Source organism: Loxodonta africana, chromosome 4, assembly GCF_030014295.1.
Source record: "Loxodonta africana isolate mLoxAfr1 chromosome 4, mLoxAfr1.hap2, whole genome shotgun sequence".
In the NCBI taxonomy this organism is placed as follows: domain Eukaryota; kingdom Metazoa; phylum Chordata; class Mammalia; order Proboscidea; family Elephantidae; genus Loxodonta; species Loxodonta africana.
The window spans coordinates 168,682,732-168,703,759 of record NC_087345.1 but is presented as its reverse complement, the minus strand read 5'-3'; the positions used below and the strand labels follow the sequence as shown (position 1 = coordinate 168,703,759).

The following is a 21,028-nucleotide window of genomic DNA, read 5'->3' as shown; positions in this document are numbered from 1 at the left end:
GCACTAGGAAGTCAGAGGAGCAGACTCGAGCAATTAGAATGCAGACTGGGACATCTGGAGGACCAGGGAATCGACACCAACATAGCTGAAAAAAAATCAGATAAAAGAATTAAAAAAAAATGAAGAAACCCTAAGAATTATGTGGGACTCTATCAAGAAGGATAACCTGTGGGTGATTGGAGTCCCAGAACAGGGAGGGGGGACAGAAAACACAGAGAAAATAGTTGAAGAACTCCTGACAGAAAACTTCCCTGACATCATGAAAGACAAAAGGATATCTATCCAAGATGCTCATCGCACCCCATTTATGACTGATCCAAAAAGAAAAACACCAAGACATATTATCATCAAACTCACCAAAACCAAAGATAAACAGAAAATTTTAAAAGCAGCCAGGCAGAAAAGAAAGGTTTCCTTCAAGGGAGAATCAGTAAGAATATGTTCTGACTACTCAGCAGAAACCATGCAGGCAAGAAGGGAATGGGACGACATATACAGAACACTGAAGGAGAAAAACTGCCAGCCAAGGATCATATATCCAGCAAAACTCTCTCTGAAATATGAAGGCGAAATTAAGATATTTACAGACAAATACAAGTTTAGAGAATTTGCAAAAACCAAACCAAAGCTACAAGAAATACTAAAGGACATTGTTTGGTCAGAAAACCAATAATATCAGATATCAGCACAACACAAGGTCACAAAACAGAACGTCCTGATATCAACTCAAATAGGGAAATTACAAAAACAAATTAAGATTAATTAAAAAAAAAAATACACATAACAGGGAATCATGGAAGTCAATAGGTAAAAGATCACAATAATCAAAAAGAGGGACTAAATACAGGAGGCATTGAACTGCCATATGGAGAGTGATACAAGGCGATATAGAACAATACAAGTTAGGTTTTTACTTAGAAAAATAGGGGTAAACAATAAGGTAACCACAAAAAGGTATAACAACTGTATAACTCAAGATAAAAACCAAGAAAAACGTTAACGACTCAACTAACATAAAGTCAAGCACTATGAAAATGAGGATCTCACAATTTACTAAGAAAAACACCTCAGCACAAAAAAGTATGTGGAAAAATGAAATTGTCAACAACACACATAGAAAGGCATCAAAATGACAGCACTAAAAACTTATTTATCTATAATTACCCTGAATGTAAATGGACTAAATGCACCAATAAAGAGACAGAGAGTCACAGACTGGATAAAGAAACATGATCCATCTATATGCTGCCTACAAGAGACACACCTTAGACTTAGAGACACAAACAAACTAAAACTCCAAGGATGGAAAAAAGTATATCAAGCAAACAATAAGCAAAAAAGAAGAGGAGTAGCAATATTAATTTCTGACAAAATAGACTTTAGACTTAAATCCACCACAAAGGATAAAGAAGGACACTATATAATGATAAAAGGGACAATTGATCAGGAAGACATAACCATATTAAATATTTATGCACCCAATGACAGGGCTGCAAGATACATAAATCAAATTTTAACAGAATTGAAAAGCGAGATAGATACCTCCACAATTATAGTAGGAGACTTCAACACACCACTTTCGGAGAAGGACAGGACATCCAGTAAGAAGCTCAATAGAGACACGGAAGATCTAATTACAACAATCAACCAACTTGACCTCATTGACTTATACAGAAGTCTCCACCCAACTGCTGCAAAATATACTTTTTTTTCTAGCGCACATGGAACATTCTCTAGAATAGACCACATATTAGGTCATAAAACAAACCTTTGCAGAGTCCAAAACATCGAAATATTACAAAGCATCTTCTCAGACCACAAGGCAATAAAACTAGAGATCAATAACAGAAAAACTAGGGAAAAGAAATCAAATACTTGGAAAATGAACAACACCCTTCTGAAAAAAGACTGGGTTATAGAAGACATTAAGGAGGGAATAAGGAAATTCATAGAAAGCAATGAGAATGAAAATACTTCCTATCAAAACCTCTGGGACACAGCAAAAGCAGTGCTCAGAGGCCAATTTATATCGATAAATGCACACATACAAAAAGAAGAAAGAGCCAAAATCAGAGAACTGTCCCTACAGCTTGAACAAATAGAAACTGAGCAACAAAAGAATCCATCAGGCACCAGAAGAAAACAAATAATAAAAATTAGAGCTGAACTAAATGAATTAGAGAACAGAAAAACAATTGAAAGAATTAACAAAGCCAAAAGCTGGTTCTTTGAAAAAATTAACAAAATTGATAAACCATTGGCTAGACTGACTAAAGAAATACAGGAAAGGAAACAAATAACCCGAATAAGAAACGAGATGGGCCACATCACAACAGAACCAAATGAAATTAAAAGAATCATTTCAGATTATTATGAAAAATTATACTCTAACAAATTTGAAAACCTAGAAGAAATGGACGAATTCCTGGAAAAACACTACCTACCTAAACTAACACAATCAGAAGTAGAACAACTAAATAGACCCATAACAAAAAAAGAGATTGAAACGGTAATCAAAAAACTCCCAACAAAAAAAAGCCCTGGCCCGGATGGCTTCACTGCAGAGTTCTACCAAACTTTCAGAGAAGAGTTAACACCACTACTACTAAAGGTATTCCAAAGCATAGAAAATGACGGAATACTACCCAACTCATTCTATGAAGCCACCATCTCCCTGATACCAAAACCAGGTAAAGACATTACAAAAAAAGAAAATTATAGACCTATATCCCTCATGAACATTGATGCAAAAATCCTCAACAAAATTCTAGCCAATAGAATCCAACAACACATCAAAAAAATAATTCACCCTGATCAAGTGGGATTTATACCAGGTATGCAAGGCTGGTTTAATATCAGAAAAACCATTAATGTAATCCATCACATAAATAAAACAAAAGACAAAAACCACATGATCTTATCAATTGATGCAGAAAAGGCATTTGACAAAGTCCAACACCCATTTATGATAAAAACTCTTAACCAAAATAGGAATTGAAGGAAAATTCCTCAACATAATAAAGGGCATCTATGCAAAGCCAACAGCCAACATCACTCTAAATGGAGAGAACCTGAAAGCATTTCCCTTGAGAACGGGAACCAGACAAGGATGCCCTTTATCACCGCTCTTATTCAACATCGTGTTGGAAGTCTTAGCCAGGGCAATTAGGCTAGACAAAGAAATAAAAGGTATCCGGATTGGCAAGGAAGAAGTAAAGTTATCACTATTTGCAGATGACATGATTATATACACAGAAAACCCTAAGGAATCCTCCAGAAAACTACTGAAACTAATAGAAGAGTTTGGCAGAGTCTCAGGTTATAAAATAAACATACAAAAATCACTTGGATTCCTCTACATCAACAAAAAGAACACCGAAGAGGAAATAACCAAATCAATACCATTCACAGTAGCCCCCAAGAAGATAAGATACTTAGGAATAAATCTTACCAAGGATGTAAAAGACCTATACAAAGAAAACTACAAAGCTCTACTACAAGAAATTCAAAAGGACATACTTAAGTGGAAAAACATACCCTGCTCATGGATAGGAAGACTTAACATAGTAAAAATGTCTATTCTACCAAAAGCCATCTATACATTTAACGCACTTCCGATCCAAATTCCAATGTCATATTTTAAGGGGATAGAGAAACAAATCACCAATTTCATACGGAAGGGAAAAAAGCCCCGGATAAGCAAAGCACTACTGAAAAAGAAGAAGAAAGTGGGAGGTCTCACCTTACCCGACTTCAGAACCTATTATACAGCCACAGTAGTCAAAACAGCCGGGTATTGGTACAACAACAGACACATAGACCAACGGAACAGAATTGAGAACCCAGACATAGATCCATCCACGTATGAGCAGCTGATATTTGACAAAGGACCAGTGTCAATTAACTGGGGAAAAGAGAGCCTTTTTAACAAATGGTGCTGGCATAACTGGATATCCATTTGCAAAAAAATGAAACAGGACCCATACCTCACACCATGCACAAAAACTAACTCCAAGTGGATCAAAGACCTAAACAGAAAGACTAAAACGATAAAGATCATGGAAGAAAAAATTGGGACAACCCTAGGAGCCCTAATACAAGGTATAAACAGAATACAAAACATTACCAAAAATGATGAAGAGAAACCCGATAACTGGGAGCTCCTAAAAATCAAACACCTACGCTCATCTAAAGACTTCACCAAAAGAGTAAAAAGACCACCTACAGACTGGGAAAGAATTTTCAGCTATGACATCTCCGACCAGCGCCTGATCTCTAAAATATACATGATTCTGTCAAAACTCAACCACAAAAAGACAAACAACCCAATCAAGAAGTGGGCAAAGGATATGAACACACATTTCACTAAAGAAGATATTCAGGCAGCCAACAGACACATGAGAAAATGCTCTCGATCATTAGCCATTAGAGAAATGCAAATTAAAACTACGATGAGATTCCATCTCACACCAGCAAGGCTGGCATTAATCCAAAAAACACAAAATAATGAATGTTGGAGAGGCTGTGGAGAGATTGGAACTCTCATACACTGCTGGTGGGAATGTAAAATGGTACAACCACTTTGGAAATCTATCTGGCGTTATCTTAAACAGTTAGAAATAGAACTACCATACAACCCAGAAATCCCACTCCTAGGAATATACCCTAGAGATACAAGAGCCTTCATACAAACAGATATATGCACACCCATGTTTATTGCAGCTCTGTTTACAATAGCAAAAAGTTGGAAGCAACCAAGGTGTCCATCAAGGGATGAATGGGTAAATAAATTGTGGTATATTCACACAATGGAATACTACACATCGATAAAGAACAGTGACGAATCTCTGAAACATTTCATAACATGGAGGAACCTGGAAGGCATTATGCTGAGCGAAATTAGTCAGAGGCAAAAGGACAAATATTGTATAAGATCACTATTATAAGATCTTGAAAAATAGTATAAACTGAGAAGAACACATACTTTTGTGGTTACGAGGTGGGGAGGGAGGGAGGGTGGGAGAGGGTTTTTTATTGATTAATCAGTAGATAAGAACGGCTTTAGGTGAAGGGAAAGACAACACTCAATACATGGAAGGTCAGCTCAATTGGACTGGACCAAAAGCAAAGAAGTTTCCGGGATAAAATGAATGCTTCAGAGGTCAGCGGAGCAAGCGCGGGGGTCTGGGGAACATGGTTTGCGGGGACTTCTAAGTCAATTGGCAAAATAATTCTATTATGAAAACATTCTGCATCCCACTTTGAAATGTGGCGTCTGGGGTCTTAAATGCTAACAAGCGGCCATCTAAGATGCATCAATTGGTCTCAACCCACCTGGAGCAAAGGAAAATGAAGAACACCAAGGTCACATGACAACTAAGAGCCCAAGAGACAGAAAGGGCCACATGAACCAGAGACCTACATCATCCTGAGACCAGAAGAACTAGTTGGTGCCTGGCCACAATCGATGACTGCCCTGACAGGGAGCACAGCAGAGGACCCCTGAGGGAGCAGGAGATCAGTGGGATACAGACCCCAAATTCTCATAAAAAGACCAAACTTAATGGTCTGACTGAGACTGGAGGAATCCCGGCGGCCATGCTCCCCAGACCTTCAGTTGACACAGGACAGGAACCATCCCCGAAGACAACTCATCAGACATTAAAGGGACTGGTCATCGGGTGGGAGAGAGACGCTGATGAAGAGTGAGCTAATTATATCAGGTGGACACTTGAGATTGTGTTGGCAACTCTTGTCTGGAGGGGGGATGGGAGGATAGAGAGAGAGGGAAGCCAGCAAAATTGTCAAGAAAGGAGAGACTGAAAGGGCTGACTCAAGAGGGGGAGAGCAAGTGGGAGTAGGGAGTGAGATGTATGTAAACTTATATGTGACAGACTGATTGGATTTGTAAACGTTCACTTGAAGCTTAATAAAAGTTATTTAAAAAAAAAAAAAAAGTATATTGATAGTGAACTGCCAGAAATTCAAGCAGGATTCAGAAGAGGACGGGATCGAGAGATATCATTGCTGATGTCAGACAGATCCTGGCTGAAAGCAGAGAATACCAAAAGGATGCTTACCTGTGTTTTATTGACTACAAAAAGGCATTTGACTGTGTGGATCATAACAAATTATGGATAACACTGTAATGAATGGAAATTCCAGAACACTTAATTGTGCTCATGAAGAACCTGTACATAGGTCAGGAGGCAGCTGTTCAGACAGAACAAGGGGATGCTGACTGGTTTAAAGTCAGCAAAGGCGTGTCAGGGTTGTATCCTCTCACCATACTCATTCAATCTGTATGCTGAGCAAATAATACCAGAAGCTGGACTATACGAAGAATGGGACATCAGGATTGGAGGAAGACTCGTTAACAACCTGCGTTATGCAGATGACACAACCTTGCTTGCTGAAAGTGAAGAGGATTTGAAGCACTTACTGATGAAGATCAAAGACCACGACCTTCAGTATGGATTCCACCTCAACATAAAAATTCTCACAACTGTACCAATAAGCAACATCATGATACACGGAGAGAAGACTGAAGTTTTCAAGGATTTCATTTTACTTGGATCCACAATCAACACCCATGGAAGCAGGAAAAAATCAAAAGACGCATTGCACTGGGCAATTCTGCTGCAATGGACCTCCTTAAAGTGTTGAAAGGCAGAGATGTCACCTTGAAGACTATGGTGCGCCTGACCCAGGCCAAGGTATTTTCAATTGTGTCATATGCATTTGAACGCTGGACAATGAATAAGGAAGACCGAAGAAGAATTGTTGCCTTTGAATTGTGGTGTTGGCAAAAAATACTGAATATACTATGGATCGTCAAAAGAACGAACACATCTGTCTTAGAAGAAGTACAACCAGGATGCCCCTTAGAAGCAAGGATGGAGAGACTGCGATTCACATACTTTGGATATGTTGTCAGGAAGGATCAGTTCCTGGAGAAAGACAAAATGCTTGGTAAAGTACAGGGTCAGCAGAAAAGAGGAAGACCCTTAATGAGATGGATTGACACAGTGGCTGCAACAATGAGCTCAAGCATAACAATGATTGTGAGTATGGTGCAGGACCAGGCAGTGTTTCATTCTGTGGTACACAGGGTAACTATGAGTCGGAGCTGACTCAACGGCACCTAACAACACCAACAGTCAAAGACTTGGTTTTGGAAACTATATTAGTGGGATTTGCTGCCACTTGATTATTTTAAGAATCAAGACTAATAGATCTGTGCAATAAGGGCAACATAACTTGGGGCAGTCCTTTCTGCTCATCATTGGCAATCATATCCACACTCCAGAACTAGAAGAGTTTTACTAAGGAATGGTTAAGAATAGGTTTCTTCAATGAAGCTGCTGAGCAGAATAGGTTTGGCTTGATTGAGAAAGGTATAGACACTAAAGCTGCACTGTATTCAATGAGTATAGCTTTAAAAATTTTTTTTTTATTGTGCTTTAGGTGAATGTTTACAGCTCAAGTTAATTTCTCATACAAAAATTTATACACATATTGTTATGTGACACTAGGTGCAGTCTCTATAATGTGACAGCACACTCCACCTTTCCACCCCAGGTTTCCTGTGCTCCTGTCCCTTTCTGTCTTCATCCTGCCTCTGGATAGGAGCCATCCATTTGGTCTCCTGTATCTGACTAAACTAAGAAGCACACTCTTCACGAGTATTATTTTATGTTTTATAGTCCAATTTAATCTTTGTCTTCAGAGTCGACTTTGGGAAAGGTTTTAGTTCTGGGTTAACAAAGCATCTGGAATCATCGTTTCCAAGGTTCCTCCAGTCTCAGTCAGACCATTAAGTCTGGTCTTTCTACATAAGTTTGAGTTCTGCACTTCACTTTTCTCTTGCTCCATCAGGGAATCTGTGTTGCATGCCCTGTCAGGGCGCCCACTGGTGGTAGCCGGGTACCATCTAGTTCTTCTGGTCTCAGGCTGATGGTTGTTGTTAGGTGCCGTCGAGTCAGTTCCGACTCATAGCGACCCTATGCACAACAGAACGAAACATTGCCTGGTCCTGAGCCATCCTTACAACTGTTGTTAAATGCTTGAGCTCATTGTTGCAGCTGTGTCAGTCCACCTCTGTACTCTGCCAAGCATGATGTCCTTCTCCAGGGACTCATCCCTCCTGACAACATGTCCAAAGTATGTAAGACACAGTCTCGCCATCCTTGCTTCTAAGGAGCATTCTGGTTGTATTTCTTCCAAGACACACTTGTTCGTTCTTCTGGCAGTCCATGGTATACTCAGTATTCTTCGCCAACACCACAATTCAAAGGCGTCAATTCTTCTTTGGTCTTCCTTATTCATTGCCCAGCTTTCACATGCATATGATGCAATTGAATAAATCATGGCTTGGGTCAGGTGCACCTTAGTCTTCAAGGTGAAATCTTTGCTCTTCAACACTTTAAAGAGGTCCTTTGTAGCAGATTTATCCAATGCAATGTGTCTTTTGATTTCCTGACTGCTGCTTCCATGGGTGTTGATTGTGGATCCAAGTAAAATGAAATCCTTGACAACTTCAATCTTTTCTCCATTTATCATAATGTTGCTCATTGGTCCAGGTGTGAGGATTTGTGTTTTCTTTATGTTGAGGTGCAATCCATACTGAAGGCTGTGGTCTTTGATCTTTATCAGCAAGTGCTTCAAGTCCTCTTCACTTTCAGCAAGCAAGGTTGTGTCATCTGTATAACATAGGTTGTTAATGAGTCTCCCTCCAATCCTGATGCCCCATTCTTCATATAGTCCAGCTTCTTGTATTATTTGCTCAGCATACAGATTGAATAGGTATGGTGAAAGAATACAACCCTGACGCACACCCTTCCTGACTTTAAACCATTCAGTGTCCCCTTGTTCTGTCCGAACAACTGCCTCTTGATCTATGTAAAGGTTCCTTATTAGCACAATTAAGTGTTATGGAATTTCTGATGGAGTGTCTGGTTTATGTGGGCCTGTCTCTTGGGCTAATATTTTCCTTGTGTCTTTGGTGTTCTTCATTCTCCTTTGTACCAAGTGGGTTGGAACAAATTGATGTATGTTAGATGGCTGTTCACAAGTTTTTAAGACCCCAGATGCCACTCACCAAAGTGGGATGCAGATCATTTTCTCAATAAACTTTGTTATGCTGACTGAGGTAGATGTCCCCCGAAACCAAAGTCCCTAGGCCCCAGCCCCTGCTACTCTGTCCCTGGAAGTGTTTGGTTGTGTTCAGTAAACTTGTTAGCTTTTGGTTTAGTCCAGTTGTGCTGACTTCCCCTGTATTGTGTGTTGTCCTTCCCTTCACCTAAGATTATCCTTGTCTATCGTTTTTATCGTCTAGTTAGTGAATTCCCCTCTCCCTCCCTCTGCACTGTCATAACCATCAAAGAATGTTTTCCTCTGTTTAACCTTTTGAGTTCTTATAATAGCGGTCTCATACAGTATTTGTTATTTTGTGACTGACAAATTTCACTCAGCATAATGCCTTGCAGATTCATCCCTGTTGTGAGATGTTTCACGGATTCATCATTGTTCTTTATCATTTCATAGTATTCCATTCTGTGTATGTGCCATAATTTGTTTATCCATTCATCTGTTGATGGGCACCTAGGTTGTTTCCATCTTTTTGCTACTGTAAACAGTACTGCAAGGAACATGGGTGTGCATATATCTATTCGTGTGATGGTTCTTATTTCTCTAGGATATATTCCAAGGAGTGGGATAGCTGGATCATATGGAATTTCTATTTCTAGCTTCCCCCCTCCACCTGTGGAATTGTGTTCTTTTTTTTTTTTTTAATTTTTATTGTGCTTTAAGTGAAAGTTTACAAATCAAGTCAGTCTCGTATAAAAATTTATGTATACCTTGGTATATACTCCTAGTTGCTCTCCCCCTAATAAGACAGCACCCTCCTTCTCTCCACCCTCTGTTTCTGTGTCCATTTAGCCAGCTTCTGTCCTCCTCTGCCTTCTCAACTCCTTTCCAGAGAGGAGCTGCCCACATAGTCTCATGTGTCTACTTGATCCAAGAAGCTCACTCTTCACCAGTATCATTTTCTACCTAATAGTCCAGTCTAATCCCTGTCTGAAGAGTTGGCTTTGGGAATGGTTCCTGTCCTGGGCTAAGAGAAGGTCTGGGGATCATGACCTCTGGGGTCCTTCCAGTCTCAGTCAGACCATTAAGTCTGGTCTTTTTATGAGAATTTGAGGTGCGCAACCCACTGCTTTCCTGCTCCTTCAGGGATTCTCAGTTGTGTTCCCTGTCAGGGTAGTCATTGGTTGAAGCTAGGCACCATCTAGTTCTTCTGGTCTCAGGCTGATGTAGTCTCTGGTTTATGTGGCCCTTTCTGTCTCTTAGGCTCATAATTACCTTGTGTCTTTCGTGTTCTTCATTCTCCTTTGTTCTAGGTGGGTTTAGACCTTGATGTATCTTAGATGGCCGCTTGCTAGCGTTTAAGACCCCAGATGCCACTCTCCGAAGTGGGATGCAGAATGTTTTCTTAAAGGATTTTATTATGCCAACTGACCTAGATGTCCCCTGAAACCATGGTCCCCAAACCCCTGCCCCTGCTACGCTGGCCTTCAGATGGTTTGGTTTATTAAGGAAACTTCTTTGCTTTTAGTTTAATCCAGTTGTGCTGACCTCTCCTGTACTGTGTGTTGTCTTTCCCTTTACCTAAAATAGTTCTTTTCTACTACCTAATTAGTGAATACTCCTGTCCCTCCCTCTGCATTCTCGTAACCATCCAAGAATATTTTCTTCTCTGTTTAAACTATTTCTTGAGTTCTTATAATAGTGATCTCACAATATTTGACCTTTTGCAACTGAGTAATTTCACTCAGCATAATGCCTTCCAGATTCATCCACGTTATGAAATGTTTCACAGATTCATCATTGTTCTTAATTGATGCACAGTATTCCATTGTGTGAATATACCATAATTTATCCATTCATCCGTTGATGGGCACCTTGGCTGCTTCCATCATTTTGCTACTGTAAAGAGTGCTGCAATCAACATAAGTATGCATATATCTGTTCTTGTAAAGGCTCTTATTTCTCTAGGATATATTCCAAGGAGTCAGGTTACTGAACCGTATGGTAGTTCTATTTCTAGGTTTTGATGGAAGCGCCAAATTGATTTTCGAAGTGGTTGTACCGTTTTATGTTTCCACCAGCAGCGTTTAAGTGTTCCAGTCTCTGTACAACCTTTCCAACATTTATTATTTTGTGTTTTTTGGATTAGTGCTAGCCTTGTTGGGGTGAGATGGTATCTTATTGTAGTTTTGATTTGTATTTCTGTAATGGCTAACGATCGGGAACATTTTCTTATGTATCTGTTAGCCACCTGAAAGTCTTTGGTGAAGTTTCTGTGCATATCCTTTGCCCATTTCTTAAATTGTGTTATCAGTCTTTTTGTTGTTGACGTTTTACAGTACCTTGCGGATTTTAGAGATTAGACCCCGATCAGGGAAGTCAGGGCCAAAAACTTTTTCCTAGTCTGTAGATTGTCTTTTTATTCTTTTGATGATTTCTTTTGATAAGCATAAGTGTTTGATTTTTAGGAGCTCCCAGTTAATTAGTTTCTCTTCTGGTGTTTGTGTATTGTTAGTTATGATCTGTATTCTTTTTATACCATGTATTAGGGCTCCTAGCATTGTCCCTGTTTTTTCTTTCATGACCTTTATCATTTTAGATTTTATATTTAGGCCTTTGTTCCATTTTGATTTAGTTTTTGTATATGGTGTGAAGTATGGGTCTTGTTTCATTTTTTTTGCAGATGGATATCCAGTTATGCCAGCATCATTTGTTAAAGAGATGGTCTTTTCCTCATTTAACAGACTTTGGGTCTTTGTCAAATATCAGCTGCTCACAGGTGGATGAATTTACCTCTGTATTCTCGATTCTGTTCAATTGATCTATGTATCTGTTTTTGTACCAGTACCAGGCTACTGTTCTACTGTGGCGGTATAAGAGGTTCTAAAAACAGGTAGTGTGAAGCCTCCTGTTTTGTTCTTCCTCTTCAGTAATGCTTTACTTATTTGGGGCCTCTTCCCTTTCTATATGAAGTTGGTGTTTTGTTTCTCCATCTCGTTGAAACATGGCACTGGAATTTGGATCAGGATTGCATTGTAAGTGTAGATTGCTTTGGGTAGAAATGACATTTTCACAATGTTGCGTCTTCCTATCCATGAGCATGGTATGTTTCCCCACTTATGTAGGTCTCTTTTGGTTTCCTGCAGTAGTGTCTGGTTTTCTTTGTCTAGGTCTTTTACATCTCTGGGTAGGTTTATTCCTAAGGATTTTATCTTTTTGTGGGCTACTGTAAATGGTATTGATTTGGTGGTTTCCTCTTCAAAATTCTCTTTGTTGGTGTAGAGGAATACATGTTTGTATGTTTATCTTGTATCCTGATACTTTGCTGAACTCTCCTATTAGTTCCAGTAGTTTTTTGGTGGATTATTTGGTGGTTTTATATAGAAGAAGATCATATCATTTTCAAATAGGGATACTCTTACTTCTTCCTTACCAATTTGGATGCCGTTTGTTTTCTTGCCTTATTGCTCAGGCTAGGACCTCCACCACAATGCTGAATAAGAGTGGTGATAAAGGGCATCCTTGTATGGCTCCCCTTCTCAAGGGGAATGCTTTCAGACTTTCTCCATTTAGGATGTGTTAGCTTCGTATAAATGCCCTTTTTTATGTTGAGGAATTTCCCTTCTATTCCTATTTTGCTGAGAGTTTTTATCCCAAATGGGTGTTGGACTTTGTCAAATACCTTTTTTGCATCAATTGATAAGATCAGGTGTTTCTTACCTTTTGTTTTATTCCTGTGATGGATTACATTGATTGTTTTTCTAATGCTGAACCTCTGCTGCATAGCTGGTATGAATTGTACTTGGTCATGGTGAATTATTTTTTGATGTGTTGTTGAATTTTATTGAGGATTTTTGCTTCTATGTCCATGAGGGATATTGGTCTGTAATTTTCTTTTTTTTTTTAAATTTTTTTGTAGTGTGTCTATGTGGTTTTGGTATCAGGGTTATGCTGGCTTCACAGAATGAGTTCAGGAGTATTCCATCCTTTTCTATGCTTTAGTAACACTGATGTTAACTCTTCCCTGAAAGTTTGATAGAATTCTCCAGTAAAGATGTCAGGGCCAGGGCTTTTTTTTATTGGGAGTTTTTTAATTAACTCTTCAATCTCTTCTTTTGTTATGGGTTTATTAGTTGTTCTACCTTGGTTTGTGTTAATTTAGGTAAGTAGTGTGTTCCTAGAAAGTTGTCTGTTTCCTCTAGATTTTCAGATTTGTTGGAGTACAGTTTTTCATAGTATTCTGTCATGATTCTTTTAATTTCAGTTGGGTCTGTTGTGGTATCGCCCATTTCATTTCTTATTCAGGTAGTTTACTTCCCCTCCCGTTTTTCTTTTGTCAGTTTGGCCCATGGTTTATCAACTTTGTTGATCTTTGCACAAAATCCGCTTTTGGTCTTGTAGTATAGCATTTAAAAAAAAATCTATTTATTGCAAAGCACATTTTTGATCTGGAATCTGTGATAAGTCCTTAGAGTTAAATGTCTTGACCTTCAGTTAGTTTGGGTTTTGCTGAAATCTATTGCAGGTTGAGTTCCCCAGGAAGCAGACTCTGAGATGGAGTGCCCTTGGGATCAATGCCTAAGGGAGGAAGTAGGTTTGGGTAGAGGTAAAAGCTGATCTAAAATGCAGGCCCATGACAGCCTTGGCTGCCCATAGGGCTCTCTGAAGCTAGAATGACCCTTCATAATTAACCCAAGATGACCAGGTGTTTACATTCCTTCATCTACCAGTTCCTGGATGTGAGTACCTGGGGAAAGGGCATGGCAGTAGATGAGCAGATTCTTTGCAGCTGAGGCAATCCTTGAAAAATTTGACAGGTGAAGGCTCTCTGCCAACAGTACTCTCAGGAGCTGGGGCAACAAGTCCTTCACTGAAGGGGGATTTGGGCTGTGTATCTCGTGATCTACCACAACTGCTTTTCTGGACACTAAAGTCTGAATCATTCCTACTTTACCCACACAGGTACTGTGGCTATCAGGATACAGAAAAGAAAAATGAAGATTGAGTCTCAAGCTTTTCAGGGTCATTTTACCCTTTGAATACGCATGGTAAAACCCAAATCCACTGCTGTCGAGTTGATTCTGACTCATAGGGACCTTATAGGACACAGCAGAACTGCCCCATAGTTTCCAAAGAGCTCCTGGTGGATTCGAACTGCCAACCTCTTGGTTAGCAGCCATAGCACTTAACCACTACTCCACCAAGGTTTCCGTATGCATGATAAGCTATGGGAAACTACCATTCACTGATTTTTTTTTAAATTTAATTTTTCAGTTGTGCATTAAATGCTCCTTGCTAGGTTGCTGTACCAGGAGCTCCTAACCAGAGGTCCATAGGAAGTATGAGGATCTCTGAACCTCTTGAAATTATAAGTAAATTTTGTGTGTGTGTATATGCATTTTTTTCTAGGGGGAATATCCATAGTATGCATGGTAATCTATGGATATCCATAGTATGCTTGGTAAACTATGGCTATTCCCCCCAGAAAAAAGGAGCCCTGGCAGTGCAATGGTTAAAGCACTCAGCTGCCATCTAAAAGGTCAGTGGTTTGAATCCACCAGCTGCTCCACAGAGAAAAATGTGGCAGTCTGTGTCTATAAAGATTTACAGCCTTGGAAACCCTATATTGGCAGTTCTACTTTGTCCCATAGGTTTGCTATGAGTCAGAATTGACTTTATGGCAATGGTTTTTTGGTTTTGGTTTATCTAACGCACACCTTGAAAGCAAGATATGTAATAAGCCTCATGTCATTGTTGTTGGGTACCCTCGAGTTGTTTCTGACTCATAACGACCCCATGTGACAGAGTAGAAATGCTCATATTGTTTTCTTGGCTGCAATCTTTACGGAAGCAGATTGCCAGGTCTTTCTCCCACAGAGTGGCTGGGTGGATTCAAATCACCAGCTTTTTGGTTATCAGTTAAGTGTTTAACCATTGCACCACCAGGGTTCCTTCAATGAGTCTCATAAAAGCTGTTAAACTTAAGATTCTCAAATGAATAAAGAGGGTTTCTCTTAATCCTGCCATCACTATCAAAAAACAGCAGGAAATATAGTAACAGGGTCTGTGTGCCACTGGGGCTTAAGGATCCTTCTGATGGCACTGGCTAAAAACAGAGGCTGTGCCTGGTCCTGCTCCTTCATCCTTAGCTACCTATTTTCCACCCTGTGCTAAGCCTTTCTCAGCAACCAAAATCACAAATGACCCAGCTCTCCAGAAGCACCCTCCCCTCCAACTTTTCTTGCTTTAAGTGTTATATAAGTAACAGCCCATTTAAAGCCTCAAAAGGGTCCTAAGGAAGCAAGTATTTTCAAGAAGTTGGGTCTTGGAGAGTAATATTACTATGGTACTGTATTACCCAAACGCACACTGCAATTGCTACTCATGACATGTCAGACACTGCCTCTGCACGGGACTTTAAAAAGCCCTGGTCCGGATTGCTTACTGATGAGAATGAAGCTGCAGCTGAAATGTTCCCTGAAGACCGCAGTACTGAACTTAGCTTTTAAACTAGCAATGCCTTTTCTGTATTATAATTTCCCATATCTTCTTCAACCAGCAGTTCATATAGATAGCTCCAAGAAGACAAAATGAAAAAACCACAGAAATAACAGATAACAAGATTTAAGGCAGTGAAGGATGTTTTCCTTCCCATGGTATCTCTGAGGGTAATGAACTATATTACATATTAATCTGAGAAATTAAAAAATATATATACAGTCTCTCTCAAGCAGTGGTTCTAAACCAGGGGAAATTTTGTCCTTCAGGGGACATTTGGCAATGTCTGGAGACACACTTTTGGTTGTCACTGACTTGGGAGGGTACTACTGGAATCTAGAGGGTAAAGGCCAGGAATGCTACTCAACATCCTACAATGCAGAGGGCAGTCCTCATAACAAAAAATTATTTTCCCTGAAATGTCGACAGTGCCAAGGCTGAGACACCCTGATACAGACCACACGAGATGAACTTCCAGTTGGATTCACTGGGAGCATTTGTGCTGTTCTGCCTTCTAGGAAAAGTGGAAGTGGTGCTGATAGTGGTTTAAAAAAATCACTGCCAGGGATTTCACTGCTAGATGAAATTACAGTTTTGAGGTCTTGTAAAGTCTCAGGCTCACTGGATGCCAACCCCGAGAACATGGTGTCAGGTACTGCAGGAAGAGGTCCGCAATACAGGGCACCAAAGGCAGCTGGGAGGGGTGAGCGTCTGTGAAGAAACTATCTGACGTTCATCAGTTCTTACTGACGGCATCCTTAAACTTAGTGCTGAGAAATATCTTACTGATTCTTAAAATACTGCCTATTAAGAAAATGAAATATAAACGTTCAACAATAGGAAGATGTGTTAGTACATTCTAGTCTATTAGAGCTTCAATCACTAGATTATATGATGTTAAAATAACTACGAAGACACAAACAACAGGGGAAAGAGTTTAAGAAATAACGATAAGTAAACGAAGCAGAACATAGAATTATATACATTGACTGACTGAATGCAAAGAGTGAGAGGAGAGCATGATGAAAACAGGTACGTGAAATGATGGATAGATAAATCCTTTATCTTCTTAAGATGTCCTTTTAATATTAAAAGGTTGCAGTGGTATTAATATTTTAAAATTTTACATACATTCAAAACATAAAAGTTGAGGATCAAGTCAAAATCTCCCTTTTTAAGAGTGATTTCCCTTTTGCCCATTTCAGAAGGTCACAGGAAAGTAGGCAGTACTGGGTGCATTGTACAGATAACAGCGCAGCTATTCACTTTACAACAATCAACCTTTGGACTAACTGCCCCGTGTGTATAATGATTAAATGTATGCAAACTTCCTTGACTTTACTTCTTAATGAGAAAACTATTTAGAATAAATTCTTTCTTAGATGTTTATTTTCAGCTGAAGTTGTTCTTCAATGGATGTTAAAAAATCTAGAGAACGATGCTGCCTAGGTTAGATTGAGGAGTGACTCAAAGTCAGAATCTACTAATAAAGACGTGAATTCTTACCCATATGCTACTTATTAAAGGGGAAAGTAAATAGTAACCCTGGGAAAGAAGAATACCCAAATGTAGAAATGACAGAGGAGTGAAAGGAAGTAACTCACCGGGAGTTATTATGATGAATATTACACGCTCGAGCCATTAGCACCACAATAACTGGTCGAAAGGCTTTTCCTTTTCCATCAAAGTAGTACTCAGTCATTTCCTTAAGTTCTGCTGTAGATATGAGTAATTCCTGAAACAAAGTTTCTGTGTCAATGTGGCATCACCAACTGCACAGAAAGTCAACAGGATGGAAGAATTCTGTTTCTTCTTCAAAATTTTGATTTGATTATAATATATGCATCTCAATTGAGAAATACAACTCAGTTGGAAAAGATTCCAACACTGCATGCCCACAAACCTGGCTGTCCTGAAGGCCAGGCCGTGAGCAATGACTGGCTTGGCCCTGAGTGACAGAAGTGCTAGAAGCAGGTCCTGCCACTGCCCCAGTGACAGCTTTGAACACCAGATGAGTCCAACAGTGAGCATGAGTGGGGAGGCAGCACTAGGTGGCCAGGGACTCTGGGCATGACAGCTATATAGAGGAAGGAACAGGGGCTGGTTAGCAGCCTGAAGCATGGAGGCGAGAGGAGAAAGAAGTGGGGGTGAGGGCCAGTGCCTGCTGGGAGCCTACGAAGTGGGAGGCTGGGGGTGCCCCGGGTGGGAGGCAAAGCTGTGTATAAGGGGCAGATAAGATTGCGGTAGGGGAGAAGTGGGGTCAGTAAGTCTGGCTCAGCCTTTATTTACCTAAAGACATTCAAAGGTTCTTAGAGGAAGTATAAGATATGCTTGGCCTGATTGTGAGGACCTTACAATTAAGTTGTACAGACAAAATTTTAAAACATAAAATATTCAGCGAATAATATACTGCTAACCTGAACAATGTCGCACATTAAATACATTAAATGTCCAGAGAAATGACAGATCAGCGTGGGCTAGAAAAACTGAACATTTCATGGTGGAGATAGGCTTGAACCCAGGATCAGAAGAAACGGGATTCTGATTCATGAAGAGGAAGGTGAACCTTCCAGGTGATGGTGTGTGGGTATGTTTTTGTTGTATCTGCTGCTCAAGGGCTTGCTTGATTGAATGAGACTTATCCCCAGAAGCAGTAGGAGCTAAGAACAGGCCCACCTTAGCCAGGCACAGGTGAACGTGACCCAGCAGGCCAGTCGTTAACTCACTCAACTATCAACTCAGTGCCAAACACTGTAATAAACACAGAGGTTACAAAAATAGGTCAGCCCCTTGCTTGCCGGGAGCTCAGAATCTAGATGGGGAGAAGTAAAACAATAACTGCAATTTAACACTATACAACGTGACAGGTGCTCTCACTGAGGTTAGCAGTCACTCCAGGAGCACAAAGGAGGGACTTCTGGCTCAGGCTGAGACAGGGAGGAGGAGAGGAAGAATTTTCATTCTTGACAACAGAAATGAGGGTGGCCTGACCAAGATGGTAAGGACTAAAGGAAAAAGGCTAGAAGGATGTGGAGAGGGAGGAGGAGGGAGAAGTCAAGGATCCTTCCCAGGTTCCTGGGTGGTACCTTCAGTGAACTGGGAAAACAGGAGAAAAAACAATTCATAGGGGAAAACTATGGTTTCAGGTATGTTAAGCTTGAGACAGTCATGGGCACTCCTTGGGGCTGCCCAGTAAGCACTTAAGTATACGGGTTTAGGAGAGAAGATTTAATGATCAGTGGCCAGTTATTGAGTTGACTCTGACACATGTACCACCCTGGGGTGCAAATGGTTAATTCCCTCAGCTGTTAACTGTAAGGTTAGAGGTTCCAGTCTACCCAGAGGTACCTCAGAAGAAGACCTGGAGAGCTACTTTTTTTTTTAAATTGTGCTTTAGGTGAAAGTTTATAAACCAAGTCAGTCTCTCATCCAAAAAGCCATATACACCCCGTTGTGCACTCCCAGCTGCTCTCCCCCTGCACATTCCTCTCCACCCTGTATTCCCTGTGTCCATTCAACCAGCTCCTGTACCCCTCTTCCTTTTCATCTCACCACCAGACAGGAGTCGCTTGCATAGTCTCATGTGTCTACTTGACCCATGAAGTTCACTCCTCACCAACATCATTGTCTATCTTATAGACAGACAGGCCAATCCCTGTTTGTACACTTGGTTTTGGGAATGGTTCCAATGAAGATCTACTTTTAAAAAAGCAGCCATTCAAAACCCTATGGAGCACAGTTCTATTCTCACACATATCAGGTTGGCATGAGTCAGAGTCAACTGGATGGCAACTGATTTCAGGGACATTATTTAGGAGCTCTGAGTATAGAAGGCAGTCCCTGGGTGGTGCAAAAGGTTGGTGTACTCGGCTGCTAACCAATAGGTTAGAGGTTTGAGTCTACCCAGAGATGCCTGGTGACCTACTTCCGAAAAAAACTGAAAACCCTACAAGGCACAGTTGTACTCTGACACACATGGGGTTGCCATGAGTTGGAGTCAACTCCATGGCAACTAATTGCCACTGGGGTGGGGTGGAGGTGATAAAAGAGGAACTCAAGAAGCAAAATGAGGAATGGCCTGAGGGTAAGGAAAACCAGGAAAGCGGGGAAGCGGGGAGGGGGGGAACAGAGTTTTAAGGAGGAGGGAATTGTCAACAGTGTCAAATGTTCAAAACAATCAAGAGAGATACAAACCAGAAAGTGTCACTGCACTTAGTAAAAGGAAATTATGGATGACCTTGGCAAAAGCAGTCACAGAGGACAAGCTGGAGAGGAAGCCACAGTGCAATGGTGAAGAAAACACAGAGGCGCTGAAGAGAAACAGAGGTAGAGAATTCTAAGAAATTTGACCGTAAAGGAAGGGAAGGAGTGATATAGATTCAAGGGATGGTCCTTTTAAAAATGCACATGAAGAAACTGGAGCACCTGAAGTAGATATGAAAGAGACAATAAAACAGAGTTTGCAGATACAGGAGAGGCAGCAGGCCACTGCTGGTGCACTCTAAGGAACTGAAGAGGAGGCAAAGGGGCTGCCCTAGGAGGGAAGGGGAGACACACTTCTCTGAGATGGGAGGAAAGGAGGTAAGCACATAGGTGGGGGCAGACAGCTTGTCCATGGAGACAGAACAGGAGTGGAGAGAGCTCCTGCCTTAGGGGCTCTATTCTGTCTATTAAATAGGAGGTGATGCTGCTGTGAGATTCTGAGAGTCATTGGGATGGGGGCTTGAAGAAACTGGAGAAATCTGAAAGCTGACAAGGGGGATGTAAACATTTCTGGGCAGCATTTTAGAATCCACATGAGGCTGGGGGCCACTGAAAGTTTTTGGGAAAAAGAGCAGAACTTGGGGCAGTCTGGCACTGATACTGAGAGTTAGATGAGGAAGACAGTAGCAGGAAGCTTCATGTTTCAAGAAGCTTGCAGTAGGTGATGTAAATGATGGCAAGAGTGAGGTAATTCATTGCAAAATTATGTACCGCTGGTAGCATTTTTTCAGTTCCCCAACCCTGCAAGAATCTCTTCCCGGACAGTAACATGCCTGACATCCTCAAAGCTGCCCAGCACTGGGTTGTACATAGTTGTTGCTCAAGAAACATTTGAAACTTGACGTGCACAAATTGAGTTGGTAATGGCATCGTGCTTATCTGAAAAGCTGCATGGGCTTTTCATAACTCTAAACATCAACGTGACCTGACAGCACAGTCAAAGGTCTTACCTTTCTAATGTCCTCATAAAGACCTTTCAAGTCTCTCCAGCCAAGTTTAAATGGATCGGTGTACTTCTCACCACTCCGTGTTTTACTGCGACAGCACACTGCTGGTGTTGTATGATGAAACCTGGGACCAGCAAAAACGTACACAATGTAAGACTGGGTGCTGTTCTATTGAGATGACTTCATTTTTAAGTAACAATGATATAGATGCATGTATATACATATACATG

General features: G+C 40.6%; 1 protein-coding gene across 7 annotated transcripts in view; it reads right to left on the bottom strand.

Moving 5' to 3' along the window:
- Positions 1–21,028, bottom strand: part of PDSS1 (decaprenyl diphosphate synthase subunit 1) — a 77,365-nt gene that overhangs the window by 42,050 nt on the left and 14,287 nt on the right. For 6 of the 7 annotated variants that reach the window (XM_010590666.3, XM_064284935.1, XM_064284931.1 and 3 more), the window contains exons 3-4: positions 20,802–20,922; positions 17,193–17,323 (exon numbers count right to left, since the gene is read on the bottom strand). In XM_010590666.3, coding sequence (XP_010588968.3) covers positions 17,193–17,323; positions 20,802–20,922 — 252 coding nt within the window. Of the gene's footprint in view, positions 1–17,192; positions 17,324–20,801; positions 20,923–21,028 lie in introns of those variants that run through there. The other variant, XM_064284937.1, reaches the window with a different exon arrangement.